General features: G+C 36.5%; 1 protein-coding gene across 1 annotated transcript; it reads right to left on the bottom strand.

Moving 5' to 3' along the window:
* Positions 1–7,642: 7,642 nt before the first annotated feature.
* On the bottom strand, positions 7,643–24,155 carry LOC112742046 (tetraspanin-6). Its single transcript, XM_025791264.3, has 3 exons — positions 23,423–24,155; positions 22,037–22,365; positions 7,643–8,034 (listed from the first exon to the last, which is right to left on the bottom strand). Exons 1-3 carry the CDS (start codon positions 23,912–23,914, stop codon positions 7,995–7,997), a joined length of 861 nt encoding a protein of 286 aa, XP_025647049.1. The 5' UTR covers positions 23,915–24,155; the 3' UTR covers positions 7,643–7,994.
* Positions 24,156–26,528: the final 2,373 nt, after the last annotated feature.

Here is a 26,528-nt window from a genome sequence, read left to right as displayed (position 1 = left end):
CAAAACTTCATAAGCCAGAACAGTTTTTAACTAAACAACATAACCCCAAACCACTTTAATTCACATATTCACAATTAACCAAACTCAAACCTACTCCATTCCCACATTTTAACTCAAAATCATCAACTTCACATCTCAAATCCTCAATTCTAATGTTCCAACAATCATTACCTAAAATTCCACATACTCAATATCAAAATTCCCATTCAAACTCATGCATCAACATATAATACAACCACCAACTTACCAATCTTACCTTTTTCCAGCTTTCGGCTCAACATTCATCAATTCAATACATAACTTATAAATACACAATCACCATTCAATATCAATTTCAATAACACATCAACTACACATATCAATTTCATCCAAACACATAATTCATACTTATTCCTAAGGGCATCTAGCAAAGAATTTCACATTACATCACACAGTATTTAAATAAAAATTAAACCATACCTTAATGACATCAAAACTAAACCCTCAAACTTGAATTCCACCAAGTCCAAATTCCAAATTCACCTCTGCCATGCTCAAACACCACCAATGCTCAATTCAATGCCTTAAGTACTCAATCTACACTAATTTCATATAATATGCACAATACGCAAACTCTAGGGTTTCATAAAATTTGATAAACAAATGAAAAAAGTGACTCTTACCTTTACTCACTAAAATTGGTGATGATATCTAGCTAGAACTCAAGTTAGAGCTCCTCCTAAACACTAGAATTGTAAAACCCGGATAATTAATAAATTGTTAACTCATAAATTAAACTTTATTCTAGAAAATTATAAATGTGATTTTTTATGGTTTAATATGATAGAGAAAATTAAAATGAGAATTTTGACACTAATTTTAAAGAATTTGGCCCAAGATTGGGCCGAACGGGCCGAACCGAACAAAATGGGCCCATATTGGGCCCATGGCCCAACCCAACTCCACTTTAATGAAGGCCATCAGCCCTTATTTCCCAAACAAAGGGGGGAAACACGCTGAAACATGGTGAGGGGGAGAAGGAGATGAGCAAACCCTTGGCTTCAATTTCATTTTACCATAACTTTTGATCCGGAGCTCCAATTGACAAGCCGTCAGTGGCCATGCGTTTGTCTTGGAATTATCTACAAAGCCCATTACATCAAAAGGTAAGAAAACCATATTCCTAGTTTCTTTCCTCTCTTCTCATTTTCGAAAATTTAGTGTTTGGGGTTTTGAGATTTTTATGTTTTGATGTGTGTAGAGTCAATCTAACTTGAGGAGATTATTGAGTTATGATCCTATAATATTTGGAGAAGGTAAGAACCCTAGCCCTCTTGTGGAATTATTGAGATTTTGAGTTTAGGGATTAATTACAGTGATACATGCAGTTTAGATTGAATATGGTTGATTTGGAGTACATTGATGATGTGTTGGAAACTTGATTGTTGAACCTTGGTGATTGTGATTCGGTTCGAAGAGGCTTTAGGGCTATGGACTCTCGAGGAACGTTGACCTTGAAGTGTCCTTGGGTTTTGTGAGGAATCAGCTAAGGTACGGTTTAAGTTTCATTTAAGTACCGTGTGATATGATGTGAATTTCTAGGTTAGGTGCCCAAGGATTAAGCTTGAATGGTATAATTGATTGGTATTATATGTGTAGTGAATGATATTGGATACAGATTGCAGAATTGTGCATTGCTGTTGTGTTGATTGAAAATGGTATTGGATAGTGAATTATGTGGTGATGAGTTTATGTATATTGAATAGGTGAAATATTGGGCCGGAGGCCGTGAATTTGGGCCGGAGACCGGAAAGAGGTAAGGATGGTATGTATATGGTTGATGATTGGTGATTGAATGAATGATAGTAATATATAAGTGTTGGAACATGAGGTTTTGTTAATTGTTTAAATTGAAAGAATGGATGTTGTTTGAATTGAATTGTTGAGTTGAGATCCATGAAAAATAGAGAATTGGTAGAATATGGATATAATGAGGGAGTTGGATAATATTTAATGCTGAATTTGGTAGGTTTTTGGGTTGGTTTCAAAAGGTAGGAATTGGTATGTTTTGAAAATGGAGGTTGTAGAGTTTTATGAAAATTGTGATTTCAGCCCAACATTAGTGAAGTATAACTTGGTCTCCCGACCTATGATTTATTTCAAACTTGTATAGAAAGAAAATCTGGTCCGAGATGTTTATGTCGTTCGAAGAACGGAGGAAAATGTTTTAAAATGAGGAAGTTATGCTCGATCAAAGTTTGGTGTGTAAACTGAAAAATCTGGACTTAGCAGCTTTTTGGTGTTGCTCCATTGTATGCGTATGCATACATTCCATATGTGGGCAAAAATGTATGTTCACACGTACACCTGGCCCACGTGTACGCGTGACCTGGGATTTTTACGTACGCGAAATCCCTCGTACGTGAACATTCGCTTCTGCTTGATGTATATGCATACACGTGAAAGGTAATGCGTACGCGTCTTGGTCCAAATATGCACCCACGCGTACGCATGGCCCATGCGTACGCATGACATTTCAGTAAAACACTCCCACACATACGCGTGGCTTACACGTATGCGTGATCCTATTTTCAGCAAATATGAGTTTTGTGTTTTTAGAACCAAATTTCTAACCTCTAAGCCTTTATTTTCACTCTTTTAACCCTAGATCTTAGTAGTAAACCTAGTAATGAGATGAAGCTAGGGAAGAGGAGGTATCTTGGTGGTGAAGTAAGGTTGGAAAGTGATGACTTATATATGGAAAATATGAATACATGGAGTATATGTGATGTCATTGCTATGATGAATGGTTTTGAAATGATTATGAATGACTGTGAATGAATGTGATCATTGAGACTTCGTTCATGATAAGAATATGTAAGTTTCTCTTTGTTGCGAGGTGTGTCAGACACTATATCCCATGAGTGTGATGGGCACTATATCCCAAGAGCATGGGATGTCAGGCGCAATATCCCAAGAGTGTGGGAGCACTTGTCCCAAGAGTGTGGGATGTCGAACACTATATCCCATGAGTGTGACGGGCACTATATCCCAAGAGTGTAGGAGCACTTGTCCCAGGAAATGCAACGGGCACTATATCCTATGAGTGTGACGGGCACTATATCCTGAGAGTGTGACGGGCACTATATCCCAAGAGTGTGGAGGCATAGAGAGATGATATCCGAGTTAGCTACCGGGTGTGTCGGGCTCTGGCAAGTAATCGACACGTGAGCTCACGGCTAGTAGGATAGACATGCATCATATGCATTTGTTTGAATTGTCTGGGTTTGCTTAATTGCTTTGGATTGCCTAATTGTACATGTTTCCTGAATATTTGCTAATTGCCCTACTTGCTGTACTTGTGTATTACTTGTCTACATTGTTTATGTTTGATTCGGTTCTTGGGTCAGTCGGTTGGGAGGTGGTAAAGTATGAAAGGTTTTGGTTAGAATTAGAACCCGCTATGATAGTTGCCAAGTTATGGATTAGGAGAGCTTAGGTTGGATATGACGAGATAAGAAGTTTAAGATGCTTACTGAATTTATATTATAGTACGTTGTATTTATTTGGCACTTTTACTGTACAAGGAACCATGGGTCGGGGGTTCTCATTTCGTATATATCTCTTGTTTTTCAGATGCAAGTCTAGGTACTCAGCAGTGAGCTGTGGTTTATCTCAAAGACAGCGAAGACCTTTGAAATTCCCGGATTTACATTTTCTTAGACTCTTTCCGCTTTTGTTTTGAAAACTTATGCTATGTATTTAATCCTTTGAAACTTGCCTTTAGGGGCTGTGATGTATTTTGGGAGTGATAGGAATTCACGTTATCAAACTGATTTTCATTCTATACCCTAGCCGGCCTAAACTTCACAGGTTGCGACTAGCAGCTATTTGTATATATATTATACAATTATATTATGTCTTCATCTCATTCTGCTTTACTGTTTTATCCTTACCTTCGCTTTCTGAATCGCGCCTTATTTCTATATTATCGATACATAAGAGTTCCCATTTTCGCGATTTTATTTTTACTCCTTTTCATACTTCTTGTTTAACATTTTCCTTCAACATATATATAATTGCGTACTATAATCCACCTTGAGAGTCATACCACCTTAATATCATTTACTTATGACTCGAGCATAAGGATCTGTATATTTGGGAGTTACAAGAATCACAAAGTTCCATGAACACACAACCAAAAACGTGATATTCATACCAAAATCGAAACTGGAGATTATTGACGGAGAAGCTTATCGAATTTTTATATGGAATTGAAGAGCTTCGCATGGGCACAAACGACTAGTCAATCGGAGCTTTGGAGAAAAAGTTATGGTGGATTGAATTTCAAGAAGTTAGGGTTTTACACTCTTCCCTTCCCTCTCTTCTTTTTCAGCGTGGAACTCTAAAGAAAGTGGGTGAATGATGCTAAATTGCATTAATGTGAATGCTTATATATGTGGACTTGGGCCTGGTTCATTCGATTTAGCTCGTTAGCCCAATTTTGGGCCAAAATCTTTAAGATTTGTGTTTTAATTCATATTTCAAGTATTCTTGCTTCCCCAAATTATAATTTCTACTTTTCTTAACTTCTCTGGCTCATAATTAATTTTCTCACTCACAATACTGGACAGTCTAAGCCAGTACTACTGGTTAAATTTTCAATACGCGTCATTATGCCTTTTTCTGCAGAAAAGTACATCTTCCCACTCAAAAAAATCCTCTGAATCCAAATATCATATTTAAATTTTCAAATTATGGTTCTAATATTTTCCACTACGTCGGTCCCTATTTAATTAATTAATTATTTAATTTTCGTTTAATCAGAGTTTTACACCCTGCATTAATTTTATTTTGGTAATCACACAAGAACAATTTTCTTATTCTTCAAGAAACCATATTTTTTCACTTTCCCTTTACTATAACTTTGACGATTTGACTATTGTATTTTTCAAATAATAAAATTATTTTTGTTGCATTAAAAACAGTGATAAAATATAAGATACTTTAACACAATAATATTTAAAATTATGCAGAACAGTGGTGAAAATAATGGAACTCACAATGGATGATCACATTATTCATGAAGTTTGATATTTTGTAATGAAGTATGGAAAAGAAGTAGACATGTGATAGTTCTTGGAATTATAATTCATGTAGTAGGAATTCATGAGTAGTTATTATCATGACTTTGACTTATGGTATTTTGTTAGAATGTTATGTCATCAAAGTCTATTTTTTTGGTGATAAATTTATATATGTTGAATTGGTTGATTTAAAATTATATATATAAATTTTTTGTCATTATTTAAATTACTTTTTTAAACTATGATTTAAAATTATATATGAATTTTGTAAGGTTTTGCTAGGAAGATTCATAAAAAAGTGTAGCCATAGGTTTTTTGAGCTAATCTATAGCCACATTTTAAAAGGGTGGCCATAGTGTAGAGCAATCATCAACGGCTACACTCAAAAAACATGGCCATAACTAAAAATATTGGCATGGTTCAAAAGTATAGCCATATCTTCAACTATGGCACGCTTTCCAATCGTTATCATAACCAATAGGTACGTTTAAGAAAGAGCGGTTGCATGTCTACCAGAAAGCACGCTTAGAAAGTGTGGGTATGGGGTTATACATATAGTCGCGTTTTAAAAGCATGGCAATCGATAACAGCGTGGCAGTAAAGTAAGTAAGGCCATAGTTCACTAAAAGCGTGCTGATAAAGCAATGGCAATGGTCGCGCATGTAATCCCTGAAAAAGCTTGGCCATAGCTAAAAAAGTGTGGCCAGTATCTGTGGATATGCTTTTTTTTTTTTTACTTTTTGGCACGCTTTTTAACCATGGCAAAAGCTAGTTTTTCTTGTAGTGAAAAAGTGTTACTTGATTCTCTGGAATGGTGAATCCTTTGTGGACAACCTCCTAAAAGCCAAAAGTCTTGTGCATATAGAAAAGTTTTCATTTGAGAATGTTTATCCTCATAACAGTCCTTTGACAATATGGAGATGAGAATACTTATAGGTTAGCTAGTCATAGGTATGAAAAAATTTGTTTAATATAATCGATATTTATAGCTGATAGGCTAGGAAGAAAGATTCTATGTGCAATAGATGATCGAATATAGCTCTGGTACCACTTTTAGTCTTATAAAATAGTTTGAAGTTGGTTTATTGTATTATGATCTTGAATTTTTGTAGCAAGAGTAGAATAATAATTTTGATAAAGGAATAATTTTGATGAATGGTTGGAGAAATTTTACAGTTATATTATGGATTAAGTACGATTTTGGTCCCTAAGGTATAAGCCAAAAAAATTTTACGTCCCCTAAGGTATAAGGCAAAAATCATCCCTAAGGTTTAACTTGGTTTTAAAATCGTTCTTTTTACTTAAATCTTAAAATTTTGGACTAAATTATTCGAAATAAAAAATTATAAAATTAAAAAAAGGAAAAAAAGGGAAACAGAACGGACAAGAGAGAGAAAGAGAACCATGGGAAAGGGAAGAAGAAGAATGGGGAAGAGGAAGGTGGCGACGATGCCGGTGAGGGAGGACAGACGCCGCATGCCGCATCGCTGTTTCTGCTCCTGCGCCAGTATTCGACATCAACCCCAGCAGATCGGCGAAGGAGGACATCTACCGCGTTGCTGTTTCTGCTCCTCCTCCTTGCTCGCTCGCCGGTCGCCGCTGCTTCGCATCCTGGCTGCTACTCCTCGCCGCTGGTCCTTCCTATGATACCAATTTTACTTCGAATTTGTTGATTTTATTAATTACATTGTTAATTATTCTACTTCTGTTTCTTTTGTTAATTACATTGTTGATTTTGTTAATCACATTATTTCTGATTCTAATTCCATTGTTATTGTTGATTCTGATTCCATTGTTCTTCTGCTTCTGCTTCTGATTCCATTCTTCTGCTTCTGATTTCATTTTTGTTGTTGATTCTTCTGCTTCTATCTTTTGTTGTTATATTTCAGAGTTGAGAAATATGGTGATGGTTTCTTTTTTCTTCTTCTCTTTTGCTGTTGCGGCTAGTTGAAATAAATTATGTTTTGATTCTTTGATATTTGAAATACAGATTTATTTTCTTCACTTTTGTTTTTGCTTCTTTTTTTTATGTTTATTACATTGTTTCTGCTTCTAATTTCATTGTTCTTGTTGCTAATACTGTGATGAAGAAGAAGAAAAAGAAGAAGAGATGCTACTGTGATAGAGAAGAAAAAAAAGAAGAATAAAAACTGAGTATTTTGGTGAAGAAGGAGAATGGCATTTTGGTCCAAATGGCGATTTTAAAACCAAATTGAACTTTAGGGACGAATTCGAATTCAAAAAAAGCTTGGGGACGAAACAAATTTTCAGCATCTACTTTAGGGATCGAAATCGTACTTAACCCTTATATTATTAATAGGTTAAAAAAATAGTATAAAGATATTTTAGGAACTCGATATATATTTCACTTGATTACAATAAACTCTATGTTAGTCTATTTATATTACTTGATCTATTTATTTATTTAATTACTAGGATTTTTCATCCTAATATCTAAATATTTATCCTTATACAATAAAATCATGAAAAATATAAAATATAAATATTTTCATGAATGTGTGTTATAATTAACACCGTTAAACAAAAAAAAAGGACAAGCAAATACACATAGAATCAAACACTCGAATAGTAAATATATTTCACATTACTTATAGAATTCAAACACCCCACTAGTGTGTATATATATATATATATATATATATATGCGGTACCCCTTAGGCAAGTCTCGTTGATATTTCAAGTAGACTACCTACTCAGAAATATTTTGATGTTGATAAACTAGATTCCTAAGGAAGTAAAATCTTCTCCAATCCTCTAAATTATCATGGGTGTTTGACAAAACCTTACTGGTTCTGTTTTAGTTTACTCGGTCAAGAAAAAAAAAAAAAAAAAAAGCATCATAGACATTACAAGAAAGCGCAGCCTAATCCAGCCCCCCTTGGACGCTAGCTAATTAGATATTATCATTTAGAAAAGCTGCTCCTTCTTGTCATACCACCATCTCCAACTGTAACAGGAAAAAAAAGGGAAAAAAGCAGACCAAAAAGCATTGGTTAGCAGTCAAAAGATCAGAGCATCGTCATACATGCGGACTCCACATTCAAATATTGTGTTGCAATTTTACCGCTCGCGTTTTACTCAAGAAAATAACGCGTCCGTGGCAAAAGCAATATACAAAAAAGAGAATCTTTGGAGCGGTTCCAATCTCATTTTCTAAAGCATTTTGAAATATTTTTACTATCAAAAGAGTTATACTAGGTGACTTCACTTTTTTGATATTTTTCTTTAGGTGAAAAATCAAACTTGTTTTTATATAAAGTTGAAGATCCAGAAAAATATTAACAAGATAATAACTTATTAATTAATTAAAAGTAATCTAAGAGTGTTAAAAGTTTAAAATTTATAATTTAAAAATTTATAGATAAAAATTTAACTCAGAAAATTATTTAAGGCCCAAAAATACAATTAATTATAGAAAAACGTGTATTGGTATTAAAATTAATTGTATAGGCTTAAGTCTGTTTCGTACTGTGTATGAGAAAACTAAAGATATAGAAATAACCAGAAAAATATTTATAATAAAAACTGGAACACTTATCTTTAAAATTTTGGTCCTAGGTGAGGCCAATAGGCGAAAAGATAAAAATGCCCCTCGCCCAAAATTTCATTCATTTTTACATTGAGATAGACAGTCTCAAGAGTAAGAAGAGAAGATGGAAGAAGCATAACACTATTCGCATACACATACAAATCCATTTTTCTTAAAAGCCATAGCTCCAATCGACGACTCATTTGCGGCCACGCTATCATTTTACCATCATCTTCGATTCTATATAACTTTTGCAGTGAGTAATCACAAGAACCTTACCCCATTTCTCCATTTACTTCTGATTTTACGTTTTTGGTATATGTTGATTGAAATTAGTGATTTTGATGATTTAGGGGAAGCTCAGTCTCAATTTCTAGAGGAATTTTTACCCAAGGTTATGTAGAACAAGGTAAGACAACTCTTTCTCCCTATATTCCCTAATTTTATGCAAAAATCCTAGTGTAAATAAATGAAATTTTGGTATAATTAGACTGAATAGAGTGATTGGTTGCTTGGCTTGAATTGGTACATATTGGTTTCTTGGACTCGATTGATGAGGAGTTGGTGGATGCTTGGATTGGCCAGAAGGAAAGGATCAAGAGGTTGGAAACCGCCGCTAACAAAAGGTATGGGTTTTGGTTTCGAGTAAACAATATATAACGCTATGTAAAAACCTAGGTTAGATGACCTTAAGAAAGTGTTAAATGGATATGATTGGTGCTGTTGATGACATTGGCTTAGTGTGAATGTTTATGTTGGTTAATTATTAATTATTGAGCGAATTATATGATTTGGTCTGTTTTGAAGTTGGGTGATATAATGTTGAAATGAATTATTGTAAGTGAAGTATGAAATTAGATTTGAATGACTGATTGATGTTTAATTTGGACTATATGATGATGGAATTAAGAAGTGATGTAATTTTGAAGGATTGAGATTTATAATTTTGTGTAAATAATAACATATGAAATTGAATTAAAAGTGGTTAATTGTTGAGTTTGGTGAAATTAGTAGGTTTGTTTAATGAGAAGTTAAATGATGACTTGGATGAGTTGTAAAGTGAAATAAATAAGATATGGTTTGAGTTTGAGCATTGAAATAAGCATTTGGTATTGGTTTGGAAAGAAAAGGATTTGAAGAATGAAAATTATGGATGATGCAGAATTTTAGGTAAAATAGATATTTTGGCCAACTTCAACAGTGGCACTCGTAGCTTGGAATTGAGAGAAATACATCTTGAATTATAACTGGAAATGAGTACTTTAAAATCGTTGAACGATGGAGGAAAAATAATTTTTGTAGATAAAGTTATAGATGTTTGAAAATTGGTGTTGAAAATTGAAAATTTCAGATTTTGCAGCATACCAGAAAATTCACTGGTGTGTGCGTGCACAGGGGTATGCGTGTGCACCAATCAGGGGCTAAATACAAGTCTGTGCGCACACATAAAGTGGTGCGTACCCACTCGTCAGGGAAGGTTTTTGGGTCTGTGCGTGTGCACACAGCCTGTTTTTTTTTTTTCCAAAATGTTGGTTTTTTACTGTTTAGCCTTCCCAACAAGCTTGTAATCCCTGTAACCTCCATTTGAAGTATGATAACCATTTTTAAAGCTTTGAAAATATTGGAGGTGAATTGAATTGATTAATTCCTGTATAAAAACTTGGTTAACCAGATGAAAATGTTGTGAGGATGGTTGTTCGTCCCGTCCATGCTGAGGACGGTGGCTTGGTCTCACTCATGGATTAATAAATTATAATTTACTAAATCGGTTAAGATTTTGACTCATTATAAAATATGATTATAACCGTGATTTGATAACTGAATTAGCAAGGACGTGGGTTTGTCCCGCTTGCGTTATTGATGAGGAACATGCACTTAACAAAGATGGTGGTTCGTCCCACTTGTTCAGTGCTGCGGTGTAAATATGGGGATTGTGATTTTGTCCCGCCTATATTATTTCTGTTTGTAAGTGTGACCAGGTACTCATTCCCTAAAATAGCTAGCCTCCAAAAGAAGGTGAATAGGGGACCCTTCCTATGAGATGTGAACAGGGCACTCTCCTTGCAAGATTATTTTTTATTCTTATGCAAGAGACATTTACCTCTTAGGATGCATGCTAGAAAGATGATATCCGGGTTAGCTACCGGATGTGTTGGGTCTGGCAGTTTAACCGACACATGAGCTCACGGCCAGTAGGACAGGCATGCATCATGTGCATTTTGTTTGCTGTTGTTTGAGTGTGCATAATTATTTTGGTTTGCCTAACTTATTATTCTGCTTAACTCTTAACTGTACTACTTGTTTTAATTGTGCTAAATTATGATTTCCATGCATTTGCTTTGTGTTTGTGATTGATCTTCCTGAACTGAATATATGAATACGGAGAGATCATGATGTACTAAAAATGATTGAGACTAGAGATAGTTACAGAGCTGAGAATTTAGCAAAATTTAACCTTGTGTGTATTAGTGAAAACCTTAGACTTGAACTTCGGTAATGTTAGAGATTAGGATTGCCTAGAGGGTTCATATATCTTTATATAGTCTTTATTTGGAACTATTTTCCTACTGGAAATCTTCGAGTTCTCACCTGTCGTGGATTTACTATTTTTTAGATGTAGGACGTGATGCACCTTGCTGAGAGGGCGGGATTCTATATGGAAGCGAAGAAGACTTTTTGGGAATTATTTTGGCTTTCTAGAATTCTCTCTATTTTTGATACTTTATTGTATATATTTTGTATATTCCTCATAGAGTCTTTTATTTGGAGAGACAGGATGTCTATTTTGTATACTTTCTGATGTTGTAATATTCTAGTTGGCTTTTTCTTCACCGGTCGAGACTAGTAACTATTATGTATTCTTTTCCAAACTTCTATATATATATATATATATTGCTTTTGTATACGACATGTTCTTGCGTTACCGTTTTACGAGTGTGGTTACGGCTATCAATGTTTATTTTTCTTCACATGCTCCTAGTTATATCATTATTCTTTTATTATTTTGTATGAAATCTTCCTTTTAGGTATCGTAATGCCTCACCACCTTTGATTTATGACTATAGCGTAAAGTTTTGTGTGGTAGGATATTACATGATATATATCATTTAACAATTTTCAACTATCAATATTACATAAGTATAACTGTAGATAAGTTTACATATTTTTTATCTGGTTGAGTATTTTAATATATGTACTAGACTTTGCTGGTACGGGTTGAGGGAAGGATCAAGGATTAGCCAGTCTTAGTGATGACATGATCGGACCTTTGAAGTGGCGAAGGCTAGTACCTGCAAAGACACTCTGACGCCCAAGTCAGAATGAATATTAGAGGTATAGGTGTGAATTAGGAGTGTCTAACGTACCTGAAGGATCCATTGACTCCCTTTATATAGTTTTTCTTGTTATCTTATCTTATCTTATCTTGTTAGTTAAGATAAGGGAGATATTTAAATTTGAATATTAGTTATTGGTTCCCAGCTTTCTGGCCAGTTTGGGCCGTAGGATGACTTGGGTTTCGGGCCTAGTTCATCATTGTGATGTTTAGGGCCCAAATGCCAAGACTGGAATAGTTGCCCCGCAGCGTGAGAGCAAGTGTATGCTTGGTCTCATTGCTAGCTGATCAGTTTAGTTCTTTACTATTCAGAAGGTCATGTTACCGTTGTCAGAGTGCGGACTATTTCTACGTTTGTCCGTTGCGTTTCCCGATAGTGAGCTTTGTCTATTAAATTTTCCAATGTGTCATAATGATGCATAATAAGAGAGAGAGAGAGAGAGAGAGAGAGATTTTTGCCTTTTTTTCATGTCCACCCCTAGTCCTTCCATATTTCAATTTAAAACTTAGGAGTTTTTTGCTTCAATATCCTTGTAACTGCTCCTTTCTCCCCCATTTTCCTCATATCTTCCTTTCTGGCATTTTTCTGATCTCTGGTACTGTTGATGGGATTGACCATTATTGGTTGTTGCATTTTCGCTCTGCTAGTTTCTTCTCTTGCCGATTTCAGAACAGGTTAATGCCTTCTCTTTGTTTTTCACGCTTTGTTGCTTTAGTTTTCGTTCTACATTATTTCTTTTTAGGTTTCCTTCATGTGATGGTAGAGGAAATGCGGGGATGTCATTGTTCTGTTAAGGTTTTGGATTTACGGGATTCGGTAGATTTTTGGCGTAGTTTTGATATAGGAAGGGATCTTCTTGTTTTCTGTGTTTTTGGGGAATGGGCTGACAGTGGTGCCCCTGTTTGGATATAGGTATGGTAGGGCAGAGAGGAGTTTAGGAGAATCCGAGTCTGAGTTTCCCAGCTGGAGGTGTACTGGATCGTTACCATTGTGTGATGTCTGATGTGTTAGGTACACCCTCCCGGTTAGATGAGATGGACCTTCAGAGACTTTGAGATGAGGGGGCGTGTTGGGAGGAAGCGAGGCAGAGCAACAATATAAGCTTGTGCTCATTGGTTAAAATGAGAGGGTGTGCTACCTAAATTTGGACTCCCCCCAGGTTCCCAATGGATATGGGTGTACAAACCTTTGTTTACCAAGATGGGGTTCGGTTGGCTTTCTTTGAGTTTGTCATGACCCTTCTGAATCATGTTTCCATAGCGCTGTCTCAGCTACATGATGCATGAGCATCATGAATATTTTTTGAGTTGTTGTGGTCTTTTTATGATTGTAGATAGCATTGGATAAAGATTTAGTAAGAATTAAGAACGAGAAAAGCCAAAAAGATCACTCTCTGGACTCTTGGTGTCTGGCGCGGTACTAGCGACGCTCAACGTAACTAAAGGAGCCACACAAATGTACCCTCTGGACCCTTGGCGTTTAACACTACACTAGCGACGTTTAGTTCCACTCATGCCCAAACCTCCATTCTCCACTCTGGACCTACAGTGTCTAGTGCGACATCATCAGCCTTCAGCGCCATTCCACCCTTACCTTCACTATTTCTTTTGATGGATTAATATCATTGTTCCCTACTTTTATTAATACACTGATATTTTATTTATGAATTAAGTTTCGTTCTTAGTGTATTGGAAAATAACTTTAATCTGAATTAATTTCCTCTATTATCTTGGAAAGGTTAATTTTTAGAATTAAGCTAGAAATCTTTCTCATGATTTTTTAACTGTCCGAACTTAATTTGATAAGTGACATAAAATCAATTACGGTTAGTTCTTAAGAATTGTGTGGCCTTTAAACTAGAAATTGTATTTAATCTCTTAACACAATTAATTGTTCAAGGGATTGGGGTTTGATTACTTAGGGTTTGTCATGAATTATATCTCTGTATGATCAAAGTAGATAGCAATAATTGTTGATCTTGAAACTTAAATATCTCTGGCACCTTAACTTTTCTCATCATATTACCTCTCTACATGTTTACAATTGATTTCATTTACATTCCCTATTTTAGTAGTAAAGATTTAAAGAACTCACTTTTGATTGTCTAACTAGAATAATCATTTAACCACCACTTGCTTAGTCCATTAATCCTCGTGGGAACGACAACCCACTCACGTGGTATTACTTGGTAGGACTCGGTGTACTTGTCGTTAGTAATTGTGGAAAGTCCGCATCAATTTTTGGTTCAATGCCATCTGATGCACTGCAACCCATACCTGAAAAATCCTTGTAATTACTACATCTAAACAGTTGGGTGGCTATCCGTATCTTCGAACCGGTGTGTGAATTTTTGGAGATACCGGCTCAGGTTAAAGTCTTTTTATTTTTCTTTCTGTGCACCATTCCACATAAGGAGGGGATACATTGAAAAGGAATATTTCTTTCTGTGCTCAGCCAAACCGCCGGATCTTTGACATGTTTGAAGATTCATTCTATGGTTTTAAGGTAGAGTATTTCTAGGTCCGTCCGGTCCAAGGTCATTGCCCTTTTTGGTTATCCCAGGAGGGGGAGCGCCGAATTTGCCCATATTAGAATTTTGGGGCTGGGGCTTCTATCTCACGAGGACAACTTATGAGGGCCTCTCTTCTGAGAATAAGGATATCACCTATGTTTTAATAGCGATATTTGAGGATACAGCATTGAATCCTCGGGACGTCTTGGGGAGTCTCAAGGCGGGTAGGTCGTATGTTGGTAGGTTCATATCTAGTCTTTATGCATCTGTCTCCCATTTTGGTAGGTTCATTTCTAGTCTTTATGCAAGGTCCAACCCCCATGTAAAAATATTAGCAACTCATTTATGTTACATTGTTTTGGCTTTACTTTCGTTTAGTTTTTAATTTTGTTTGTTTTACTTGAATAAGCTTTCGTATTACTCAACTGCTTTCAATTGATAATCCTGTTTATGCCTATATCTATCACCACTATGTCTTTTCTTTGTTGCTTGAGGACAAGCGATCATTCTAGGTTTGGTGTTGAAAGATACGTTCTACATAGCCTAAAAGATGATGAAGAGAAAGGCAGTGAGAACTAAGGTTGTTTCCTTCCTTTTTAATTATATGCATTTGTTTCAGTTTACTCTATCCTAGATAATGCATTTAAATTTTCTATTTGTTAAGTACATGTCATTACTTGTCCATCACAACCCATAATTACAATTATACTTGTTCTTGAATGTAAGTAAGGAGTCTTGTGCTAAGAAACAAACAATGGATTGATTATATAGAGAGAATGACAATTTGAGTTTGGAAGGCCAAAATAACTGAATTATTCAACACTTACTGAGCCAAATTGCTTGAGGCCTTAATCTAGAGGACTATTATGGGATCCTTGTCATTGAGAAAGATTTGGAGAAGAAAAATATAATGAATAATAATTAACAAAAAGGGGTTGAAATAGAAGCCAAAGGCTCTGAGTACCTCTGACTAAAGGAATCAAAAGAAAAATGAGCTCAAAGAGCCCTCCTAAGTCAAGTGCTTGTGGTGCTTATCTATCAAGCAAAAGCTTGAAAATAAAGCATTTAGAGTCACAGCTAAGCTCAAAGGTGCAAAGTACCCCCCTCCAAAAAAAAAGAGAAGCCAAAGGCTCTAAGCACCACTGATGGAGAATGTTGAAAGAAAAATAAGCTCAAAGAGACCCCAATCAAGTGATTGTGGTATTTATGTATCAAGCAAAAGCTTGAAAACAAAGCATTTAAAGTCACGGCTAGGCTCAAGGTGGAAAGCATCCAATAAAAAATAAAAAAGGAACATGTGCAAAGAAAGTATATAAGCTTGCTTTAAGGTGATGGTTCAAGGAAGCATTCCATAATCTAATCTGGATAGAAATTTTCAAAGAATATAACCATTTGTGTTGAACTGTATATAAGTGAAATGGCTAACTGAAATCATTTGAATTGCTACCATTCACCCTTGCATTTTAAGCTGTAAGATTTTGAAGATTAAGGCATGATTCTTTGCTTGCTTAAAGACAAGCAAGAGCTTAAGTTTGGTGTTGTGATGCATGTGCATCATGTTGTGTTTTTCTATGCTTTTTATATGAGAAATAAATGCATAATGCTTAAATATAGACTGCTTTGGTGCTTAAGTTGAATATTGCTTTGATCTTTTAATTTGATAAGTTTTGTAGGAAATCATAGAAAAAGAAGCAAAAAGCACAAAACAAGCTCAAAAGAAGAAAAGAGAAAGTTTTGGGAACACTTTAAAGCTTAGAACACGCTTTGGAACCTTAGGCCATGCTTTTGAAAGTGTGGCCCATGAAGAGAAGACCCCTAGAAGTGCAACAAAGTGGCGTTCCACACGCCAGGGAGAATGGGTGTGTAGAATGGAAACACCTTCAATATGGGACTCATGCATATGCATGCCTCATGCATATGCATGCCTCATGCATACGCGCAACACCTGAAAAATGTGGATTCATACATACTCATGCCTCATGCGTATGTGCAAAAGCCGAAAAATGAGGGCTCATGTGTACACATACTGCATTCATACGCGCGATTGAAGATTTTTGTCATAGTCATTCATACGCATCCCTCATACGTACGCAGGTCCCAGTGAACAGTGGGCGTTCCACACGCTAGGAAGAATGGGCATTTGTGATTTACACGCCATCGACACTTAAGTGAAGGCTTCTATTTGGTAATATATATGGGCGTTTAACGCCACACTTTAGGCGTGTCACACGCCATATTTTACCTCCTAGGACCTTGTTTGATTGAGTTGCGTTCCACATGCCGCAGCCCGGTATTACACGCTAGGCCAAGTTTCCAGAAGACTATTCAAAGATCCCATCTGGGCATTTTACACGCCATAACAAGGGTGTGTCACACGCCAAGAAAGAAGGAGCTCTAGGGACCACAGAAGAGTGGCCTTTCACACGCCACATGTTGTCGTTCCACACGCCGAACAGGGAAGACCTCCCAGGGAAGAGAAGATAGGCGTGTTACACGCCCAAGGGTGGCATTACACGCTAAAGGGGCAGCTCCAGGAAAACATAGCATTATGCATGAAAAGCGTGGCATTTACATGCAAAGCGTGGCATACACATATGGGTGTTTCACTTGCTCCCTTTGGCCCATTTTCTATAAGCCTTGTTTGCAACACTCAAAGCCAATTCAAGATGAAAATTTGGGACCACAGAAGATACAAAGTTGAAGAATTAATGCGGAAGATTAGATTCGATTTGTTTTGTTTTTGAATTTAAGTTTGAATTTAATAATTAGGTTTTGTTTTATTTAGTATAAAAAAGGTCCTAAAAATACTTTGAGGAGACCTTCAGACCTTTTGCCATTTTTGATATTTTGTTTAATTTCCTCCTTGGTTAAGGCTAAGAGCTCCATTCATCTTTTAATGGATTATTAATCTAAGTGTTTTATTTTAGATGAGGGTTATGATTTGATTTAATTCATGATTGAGTTTTCGTTCTTCATCCTTAAAGATTTAGAATTATTGGAAAATATTCTAACTCCGTCTTGGATTCTAAATATTGTTTTGAAAAAAATTAATATGTGAATTAGCTTGAAAACTCTTTCACACTATTTTTTATTTCACTAGGAATAGGTTCAAAGAGTGTGTGACACTTTGTGAGTTTCAATTGTTAGGACTAGCTTGAATACGTGACATATAATTCAACCTACGGACTATTTTTGAATCTTTCTTGAAATTGAATCAGAATTGTGCTTCACCTCTTTTTCTTAAGCAATTGACTAAGGAATTAGCGGTTAATTGAGTTAAAGAGAAATTGAATTGCCAAGGAATTGGAATTTGATTATTTATGATTCGTCGTGATTAATCTTTGCATACCTCATATAAATAAACATATGGATTGTTTTCCTAAAGAGTGAACATCTCTGACACCTTAACTATCTTTATCATCTTATTTTCATAATGAATTTTAGTTTGCTTTTGTTAAATTTTCTATTTTCATGCTATTTACTATTGAAACACTTATTTTTTATTGTTTGACTAGAATAATCAATTGACCATTGTTTGCTTAATCCATTAATTCTCGTGGGATCGATACTCACTCACCGTGAGATATTACTTGGTACGACCCGGTGCACATGCCGGTAGTTTGTGGTTTGTAAAATCCACACCAATGGCTCTTCACAATCGACGCCTCCTGTAGATTTTATTCTCAGCTCTCAGACGGTCTCTCAAGAAATTGTTCAAAAGGGGACTACTGGAGATGATGATATCTAAGAGATTCTGATCCTGGAGCCCAATAAGAAAAGTAAGAGGCCTACCAAGAGAGGTAATTCGGAGGGTATTAACACAGGTGTGGTTGCCCCCTGTGTGACTAATCACTCCTTTGATGCTACCAGCTTTATTAATCAACACTTGTTGCCTAGCACAGATGAATACTTCAAGGTTTGTTATCTTTTCAGTTAGGCTAAGTCAGTATACCATGTCCCCCCCCCCCAAATGGCCGCTATCATCTGAAGGGTTGAACCAATGCTTTTGCAGACTTTCCTTCTGGATGAGAAACTTCATCAGGATTAGGCGGAGCTTAGCACTCTAAAGGGGCAACTAGATACATCCAAAACTGCAAGGGCAAAGGCAGCTAAGGATGCTGAGGATGCGGGCTTTGAGATCCTACGCTTGTCAGAATGGGAAATTGAGATTATGTCCCAGGTGGCTAGGGTGAAGAAGTTGGCAGCCGATGCTGAGAGTGCTGCTGCCGTAGCCCGTTCCAAAGCTTATGTCGTGAGGGTCGAGGTGGAGGGTTTGAAGCAGCAAAATGCCGATCTTCTAGCTAATGCGAGGGTGGCCACCTCGGCTACTGAGGAAGCTTTGAAAGCTTAGGTCCAAGTCTTGGCTCCGGGCATGGATGTGTCTGTTATAGGAGCTTTTCGGACTGTAAAGGACGGGCAGATTGTAGATCTTGAGTAACTTGGTTTTAAGTTTTGTGAAACAATTTCTTAAGTTTGTAAGCCATTTGTGCGACATATATACACTGCTTTGGTGGCCTTTCCTTGGCCGTTTTGTTATGAACTATTTGTGGGACTCTTGGTGGGCCAAATTGCATGCTTATTTGATTTGTTTGGATATCGATTTGTTGGCCTCGGGAGTGATCGGTCCCCCGGATGGCCATTTTGTTCGTACCGTTTGTTAGAGTAAAAACGTAAAAACTTAAAAGAGATTATTTGAATGAATAACCTTTTTATTAAAAGTTCGGCCTCATCAACCCCCCTCCCCCAGTTGTCTTTTGGGTAGGAAAGAGTGCCTGAAAAAATGTTTTGAACATGAACATGAGAATGGAAAAGTAAAACAAAACAAAGGAAATATGAAAACTCCAAATAAACCTTAAATTTTGCTAAAGTTATTAACTCAGTGGAAATCGCCTATGAGTAGTAGCTCCGTATATTTGCGGCATTCCATGTTCTCAGTAGCTCAGTGCTGTTAAGTCGTTCCAACTTGTAAGCTTTCTTTCCGATTACAGACTTAAGTCGGTAGGGTCCCTCCAAATAGGGAGTTAGCTTTCCCAAGGTGGGAGGGCCGATGTCATTGCTCACAAGACCAAATCTCCTTGCTTGTAATCTGATTTTACCATGTCTTAGTTGTACCTCAGACTTACTCTCTGTTTTAAAGCTAGTTCCCATAGGTGGGCTATGCTTCTGACTTCGTCCACGAGGTCCTACTCTACGTCCTCATCATGTGCTCATATGGTCCTTCGAGGGCTGGGCTCCCTAACCTCAACAGGGATGACGACTTCTAGGCTGAATGTCATCCTAAAGGGGTTCGGCTGAGGTTTGGGGCAATGTTCGGTATGACCAGAGTATGGAACCAAGCTCGTCGGCCCAGAGACCTTTGGCTTCGTCTAGTCTTTTCTTGAGTCCTTTCAACATGATCATGATGGCCGCCTCTATTTGGCCATTCGTTTGCGGGTGTTCCACTGAGCTAAACTTCTGTGAGATGTCGAGTCCCTCTAGGAACTCCCTGAAGCGTTTGTCTGCAAACCGAGTCCCATTATTTGAGATAACAATCTCTAGGATCCCGAATCAGGTTATGAGTTGTCTCTAAAAAAATCTCCAAAAGAATCTCTTGGCATTGAGTGGCGGTGATTGTAGATAGTGCTTCAGCTTCTATCCACTTGGTGTAGTAGTCAATGGTAACTATGAGAATTCTGAGTTGTCCGGGAGCTGTGGGAAAGGGGCCTATGAGGTCAATTCCCCAAGTTTTGAAGGAGCGTTCTGTCGTTATCATGCTGAGATGATGAGGGGCTGCTTGATGGAGGTTGGCGTGCACTTGGCACTGCTTGCAACTTTTGACTAGTTGCAGGGTATCTCTGACGATGGTGATGATAGTAGTCCAGAAGTACCCAACTCGGATAACTTTTTGAGCTAGGGTTTTGCCTCTGATGTGGTGGCCACAACATCGTTCATGAATTTCTCAAAGTATGTAGTCCGTCTCACCGGTTCTGTACACATAAGGAGGGGTTGGGATAGTCCTCGCTTATACAATCGTCCCGCTATTGTGGTGTACTTTGTGGCTTCCCACTTCACATGTTTTGCCTCCTTAGGGTCCCCAGGTATGTCCTTGGTGGTAAGGTACCCGAGGATCAGGGAGGTCCATGAGTGCTGATTGGACAAGGGCAGGTTTGTCGAGGAAGTGGTGATGGAAGGTTCTTTGATGACTTCTTGGATTAGAGAGCAGTTTTTCGAGACCGACTTGGTGCTCGTTAGCTTTGCGAGTAGGTCATCTCCTTAACTTTAGATAAGTACCTTTAGTAGGTGTCCCGTGTTTGGTAATCCCCATTTATTTGGGAACTAACTACCTAGGAGTCACTGCAAACCTCCAGTGTTTTTGTACCAACTTTCTTAGCCAGCGTTAATCCGGCTAAGAGGGCTTCATATTTTGCTGATTGTTGGAGATTGGAAATTCGCATCGAATCAACTGTTCGATAATAATCTCATTCTCGTTTTATAATATTATTCTCGCTCTGCTGGAGCTGTTGTTCGACGAGAATAATATTAGAAAACGAGCCTTGATTCGAACAACAGCTCCAGTGGAGCGAAAAATCTACCACAGAATGAGTCTAAGATGCATAAGTGTGAATTAGGAGTGTCTAACGTACCTAAGGAAATCCTTGACTCCCTTTATATAATTTGTCTTATATCTTCTTGACTAAGATAAGAGAGGTATTTGAACTTGAATGTTAGATATTAGTTCCCGACTTTCTGGCCTATTTGGGTCGTATGGATGACCTAGGTTTAGAGTCCGGTTCATCATTAGGCCGTTTGAGACCCCAAATGCAAGGACCAAAACAATATGTAAATCGGTCATTTGATGATGTGTTAAAAGAAATATCTAATTACTATTAAATAGTCGCCTTGAATGAACAAAGATATTACTAACCCAAAAAGAAATAAAAAATTTGGCAATTTTTTCTCCAAATAGAATTTGGAAAATCACAAAAGTTTGACATAATTAAGTGCTTATTTGGACACCATTATTTCGATAAAAAAAAGATTTTTTTTCAATGAAAAAAAAATCTTTTTTATTTTTTATTGTGTTTTGTAAATTTCTAGTAATAAAAGTAAAAGCACTAAAAAAATATAAAAAAATATCTTTTTTGAGAAGGTATAATTTACATCTTTTTTAAAAGATCTTTTTTTTAAAAAAAAAAGATGTTTTTCATGTAATAAATAAAGAAAAAAGTACTTTTATATTGTTATACCAAAACATAATTAATAGATAAAAATATCTTTTTGTATGAGATATCCAAACATAAAATTACTTTTTTTTTTTCATAAGCTCTTTTAAAAAAAAATAACTCAAAAAAGATTTTTTTTTTAATCTCACCCAAACAAGTCCTAAACTTCACCAAATTAGTATATTTGATCTAACTTTAGTGAGCTTTGGAAGCCATGAGCATAGCACCCAAAAACTATTTTGTCGAAATTAAAATATCTCAAAGGGGAGGGTCAAAATTGTTGTTTACTTGTTAATTTTGGTTTCGTGCTATAATATCTCTATGTAAAAGGGATTTATTCTTTTTTTTATTTAAAAAAAAAAAGAACTCACCAATAATAATCCCATCTGGGTCTAACTTTGGTCATGCGGTTGTGGCCATGAGGATAATCACTTTCAGCTCTTCTGGCGTTTCGGAAAGCACAGCAACCAATGGAATAAATGCAAATGAGGAACACAAGCACCACAACGTTCAGAACTGATATCTTATGCCAATCTCTTCTGATGTTTTCAAGCACCCCAGCCTTGCACGAATCGCATTCGTAGCATAGCATTGTTGGACCGCTGTTCCAACGATAGCAATCAGATTGTTGAGCAACCACTATTGTGTCCGGGTTGTAGTAATTGGTATTGCATGATGTTGGTGGCTTACAGCATCCAGACTGCAGTCAAACATATAACTTATTATTGGATTCTCTTATGTTTCATCAATTAGACAACAAATCAAAAGGAGTAGATATAAACATTTTTTTTTAGTAAATATTCAAATTGATCTTCAAAAAATTTGATATTAGACACTAAAACATCTATATTGGCTTTTGATGTTGCTATAACATTTTTTTCCAGTTTGGAATATAATTTTTTTTATATTTTCATTTTGATTGACTTGTTTCATCGAACGAAAATATATCATAGGCTAAAATTATAATGTTAAAATAATGCTAAGGCTTAGGACAAAAAACTTTTGAACATTTTAGGATTAAGACTAAATTTTTATGCAACTAAAGCTAAAAGTTACATATTAAAACAAAAAGAATAGCTACAAAAATGGGAATCAGTTTTTTATGTAACTGTCATTTTTTTCTAGTTTGGAATATAAATTTTAAGAGTAACACTATACATCCAAATCTTTTTATAAATTAAGTCCAACTAAATTAAACAATAAAATTTAGAATAATGCTAGCTATAATTGATTTTTGTTATATTAGACTAACTTAGTTAGACTTAGTTAATAAAAAGAATTGGATGTATAGTATTATTCAAATTCTTTTATAAATTTTGTTTTTATTAACTACTTTCATCAAATGAAAATATATGTTATGCTAAAATAATAATGTTAAGTTAACGGTAAGGCTTAGGACAAAAAAATTAAATCTTTTAGGACTAAGACTAAAATTAAGAGTTACATATTGTACATGAAATTAAAATTAAATTAAATTTTGATATAGTGTTAGTGTAAAATAGTTTTACACATATAGTCATATTAAAAAAAATAATTATTTTTTATATGATCGCGTGAATAATTATTTAAAAAATGAACATAATTGAACAAATGTGTAAAATATTTTAAAAATTCATATCTCCAATGTCTTTTCCATTAATATTATTCTTTTCGAACATATATAAAAAAACTCAAACTAATAAAATTTCAATTTCAAAATTTGAATCCACAAAATATATGATTAAAAAAAAAAAAAAAAAAAAAAACTACCAGTGTACCTGTATCGGAGTCATATCCCTCTTTATATAATCAAAAGAGGTCCAAGAAGCAATCTTGGCACAAGTATTAGACCCCAAAATACACCCTCTAATAGTGCTCCAATATCGGGGATCCTTAACCCTACTCCTTAACCATGGTGAATAACCCCCAAGATGGTACTCCTTATACACCCTTCCAGGAACTTGAACTCCACCACCCTCGCCAGTCACAACGAACCCAAATATGGTCAAACCAAAGAGTGCGGTCATTAGGAGCAACATGATCGCCAAGTAAATCCATAGTGCCCAAGCCACATGAAAACATGAACCTATGAACCCTGCAAGTGAAATCACAAGCACGACAAAGCCTATAACCAGAAGTGGGGTCTGCAGGAAATTCTCACACGTTGTTGTGCTCCTTGCCATCCATAGACCCGCACCAATTATGGGTATTGATGATAAGAGTGTGAAGAAGTTCAAGAACCCAATCACTGTGTTGCTCAATCGTTGCATCTCATAATCACTTTTTCCTTCTCTCTATATTGATGATGGCTTCCTAGTTAGTTATGTTTTGTATTCATTTTTTTTTTTATTCCCTTCAAAAAGCTAAGGGATGTCGCTGCATATGTTAAGCTTTGGGAATTTTAAAAGAAGGGTAAATTACGTTCAAAAACTCTGCAGTTTCCCGAAATTACATATAGTACCCCACTAGTTGAGCCACATACTCTCATTCTATGTTTGGTTCGAGAAAAAATGAGAGGAAATAAAAAGAAGGGAAAGAAAATCAATAAAAAAATAATATTTTTTTATTTGGATATCAAACAAAATAGAAAGAAAAGAAAATTTTTCATCATAAATAAAAAAATAAGAAAAAAATATTATATTTTTTTGTATTTCTAATATTACCTTTAGTTATATTATTATTAATCATTATTATTATAAACTTAGTTTTAATAGTTTTAATACATTATTATAATAGAGTTTACATTTAAACATTACATGTATTAGATAAATAATTTAAATTAAATATATAAAATTATAATATTTTATAATATTTATAAAATATAATAAATAAAAATAAATAAAAATATTTATACTTTATTTTATGATAAGGAAATTAATGTAATTTTATATTATTATATTTTTTTTCTATTTAAATAAAAGAAGATTTTTTTTATTTTCTTTCATTCTATCCATTTTCTTTTCATCCATACAACACACATAACTCTATTTTTTCTTCTATTTTCTCTCTTCTCATTTTCTGTCCTCTTATTTTCTTTCTTTTAATTTTCTTTCATATATGCAAACAAAGTATAAGTCTAAAGAGTCTAATGTCTAGATGCATCTAAAATAAGCATAATAATTTTAGATGTATTAGATGAGCTATTTTTTATGAGTTATTAAATATTTAAATTTATTAAATAAAAATCAATGAAGGTTATAAAAAGTGAGTATTAATAAATTTTATACATGTTACGGATCCGACCCACGGATCCCGCATACCCGGTTACCCGGTACGACCCGTTTCGACCTGAAGGCCCAGAACCGGCCCTTCCAAGCTCCTAACCAACTTTCGAATTCAAACATCTCCCTTATCTTAGCCAAATAAGATAAGATAAGATATTCGCCATCACCTATAAATAGAGGACCCAGGTCCCTCCAGGTATTCATCCATTCCACACACTTTCTACCTCTCAGATCCATTCTGACTTGAGCGTCGGAGTGTCTTTGCAGGTACCACCCCCATTGTTCCAGTCAAGCAATCCGATTCCAGCTTCGCCCGCGGGTTCCCGATCCACCCTTCAAACCGTACCAGAGACATCTCGTACATTGGCGCCGTCTGTGGGAAATCTGCGCCAGCTGGGCCCAATGGGGGACGTCCTAGAGGAAACCCCCTCAAGCCAGGATGACTCTCAACCAATTAACCCAACCCCCGAGCACCGTGAGGTCACAAACCAAGCGAGAATAGCAAGCACTATCCAAAACGCGAACGATCACGACGTCACGGACCGACGACATCCTGAGAAAGCCAGCGACAAAGCAGCGCAGATCATCCAGGATCTCTGCCTCCGAGTTCAGGAACTCGAAGGCAAGATAACCAATAAAGGAAAATACAACAACGAGCACGGAAGCCATGCAACCTCCAGATCAAGATCTCGCCGCGGTAGGTCGCCAACCCGACGACACGACAGAAGAGACGGTCGCAGCTCATCACGCGATCACAGACACGAGAAATCGCCAGAACGGCGATACAACAAGAAACATAACCGCAGCGCTTCTCGAGATCTGAGTTATCAACATTACTCAGACGAAGATCGGAGGGACCGAAACACCAAACGCACGAGAAACGACCATATAATAATGGGAGCTACACCCTTCACAGAAAGAATCCTAAGGGCAAAACTCCCCAAAGGCTTCGACAAACCTACCGATATAAAGTACGATGGAACTAAGGATCCCCAAGAACATCTAACGGCTTTTGAGGCCAGAATGAACCTAGAAGGAGCAGCCGACGCGGTCCGATGCAGAGCCTTCCCGGTAACCCTCGCCGGGCCAGCGATCAAATGGTTCAACGCCCTCCCGAACGGATCCATAGCCAGCTTCCACGATATTACACGAAAGTTCATGGCCCAGTTCACTACTAGGATCACCAAAGCCAAACACCCCATCAGCTTACTAGGGGTCACGCAAAAACAAGAAGAATCCACAAGAAAATACCTCGACCGCTTCAACGACGAATGCCTAACGGTCGACGGACTCACGGATTCCGTCGCAAGCCTTTGCCTGACCAATGGGCTAATGAACGAAGATTTTCGCAAACACCTCACCACCAGACCGGTATGGACCATGCATGAGATCCAGAACGTCGCCAAAGATTACATCAACGACGAAGAAGTCAGCCAGGTCGTCACCGCCAACAAGCGGCAGCACGGCAACGCCCAGCGCGGCAATTCGGCTTCTCACCAAAATCCAACACTCAAAGAGAATCAACGGGACCACCCCAGGCCGACTAGCCGACCACCGAGAATAGGCAAATTCTCTAATTACACGCCCTTGACAGCACCAATTACTGAGGTATACCACCAAATAGCAGATCGAGGCATCATTCCGAAAGCCCGGCAACTCA

This window comes from Arachis hypogaea, chromosome 14, assembly GCF_003086295.3.
Source record: "Arachis hypogaea cultivar Tifrunner chromosome 14, arahy.Tifrunner.gnm2.J5K5, whole genome shotgun sequence".
In the NCBI taxonomy this organism is placed as follows: Eukaryota; Viridiplantae; Streptophyta; class Magnoliopsida; order Fabales; family Fabaceae; genus Arachis; species Arachis hypogaea.
Note: the sequence above shows the minus strand (reverse complement) of the source record. Positions and strands in the feature narration are given on the sequence as shown.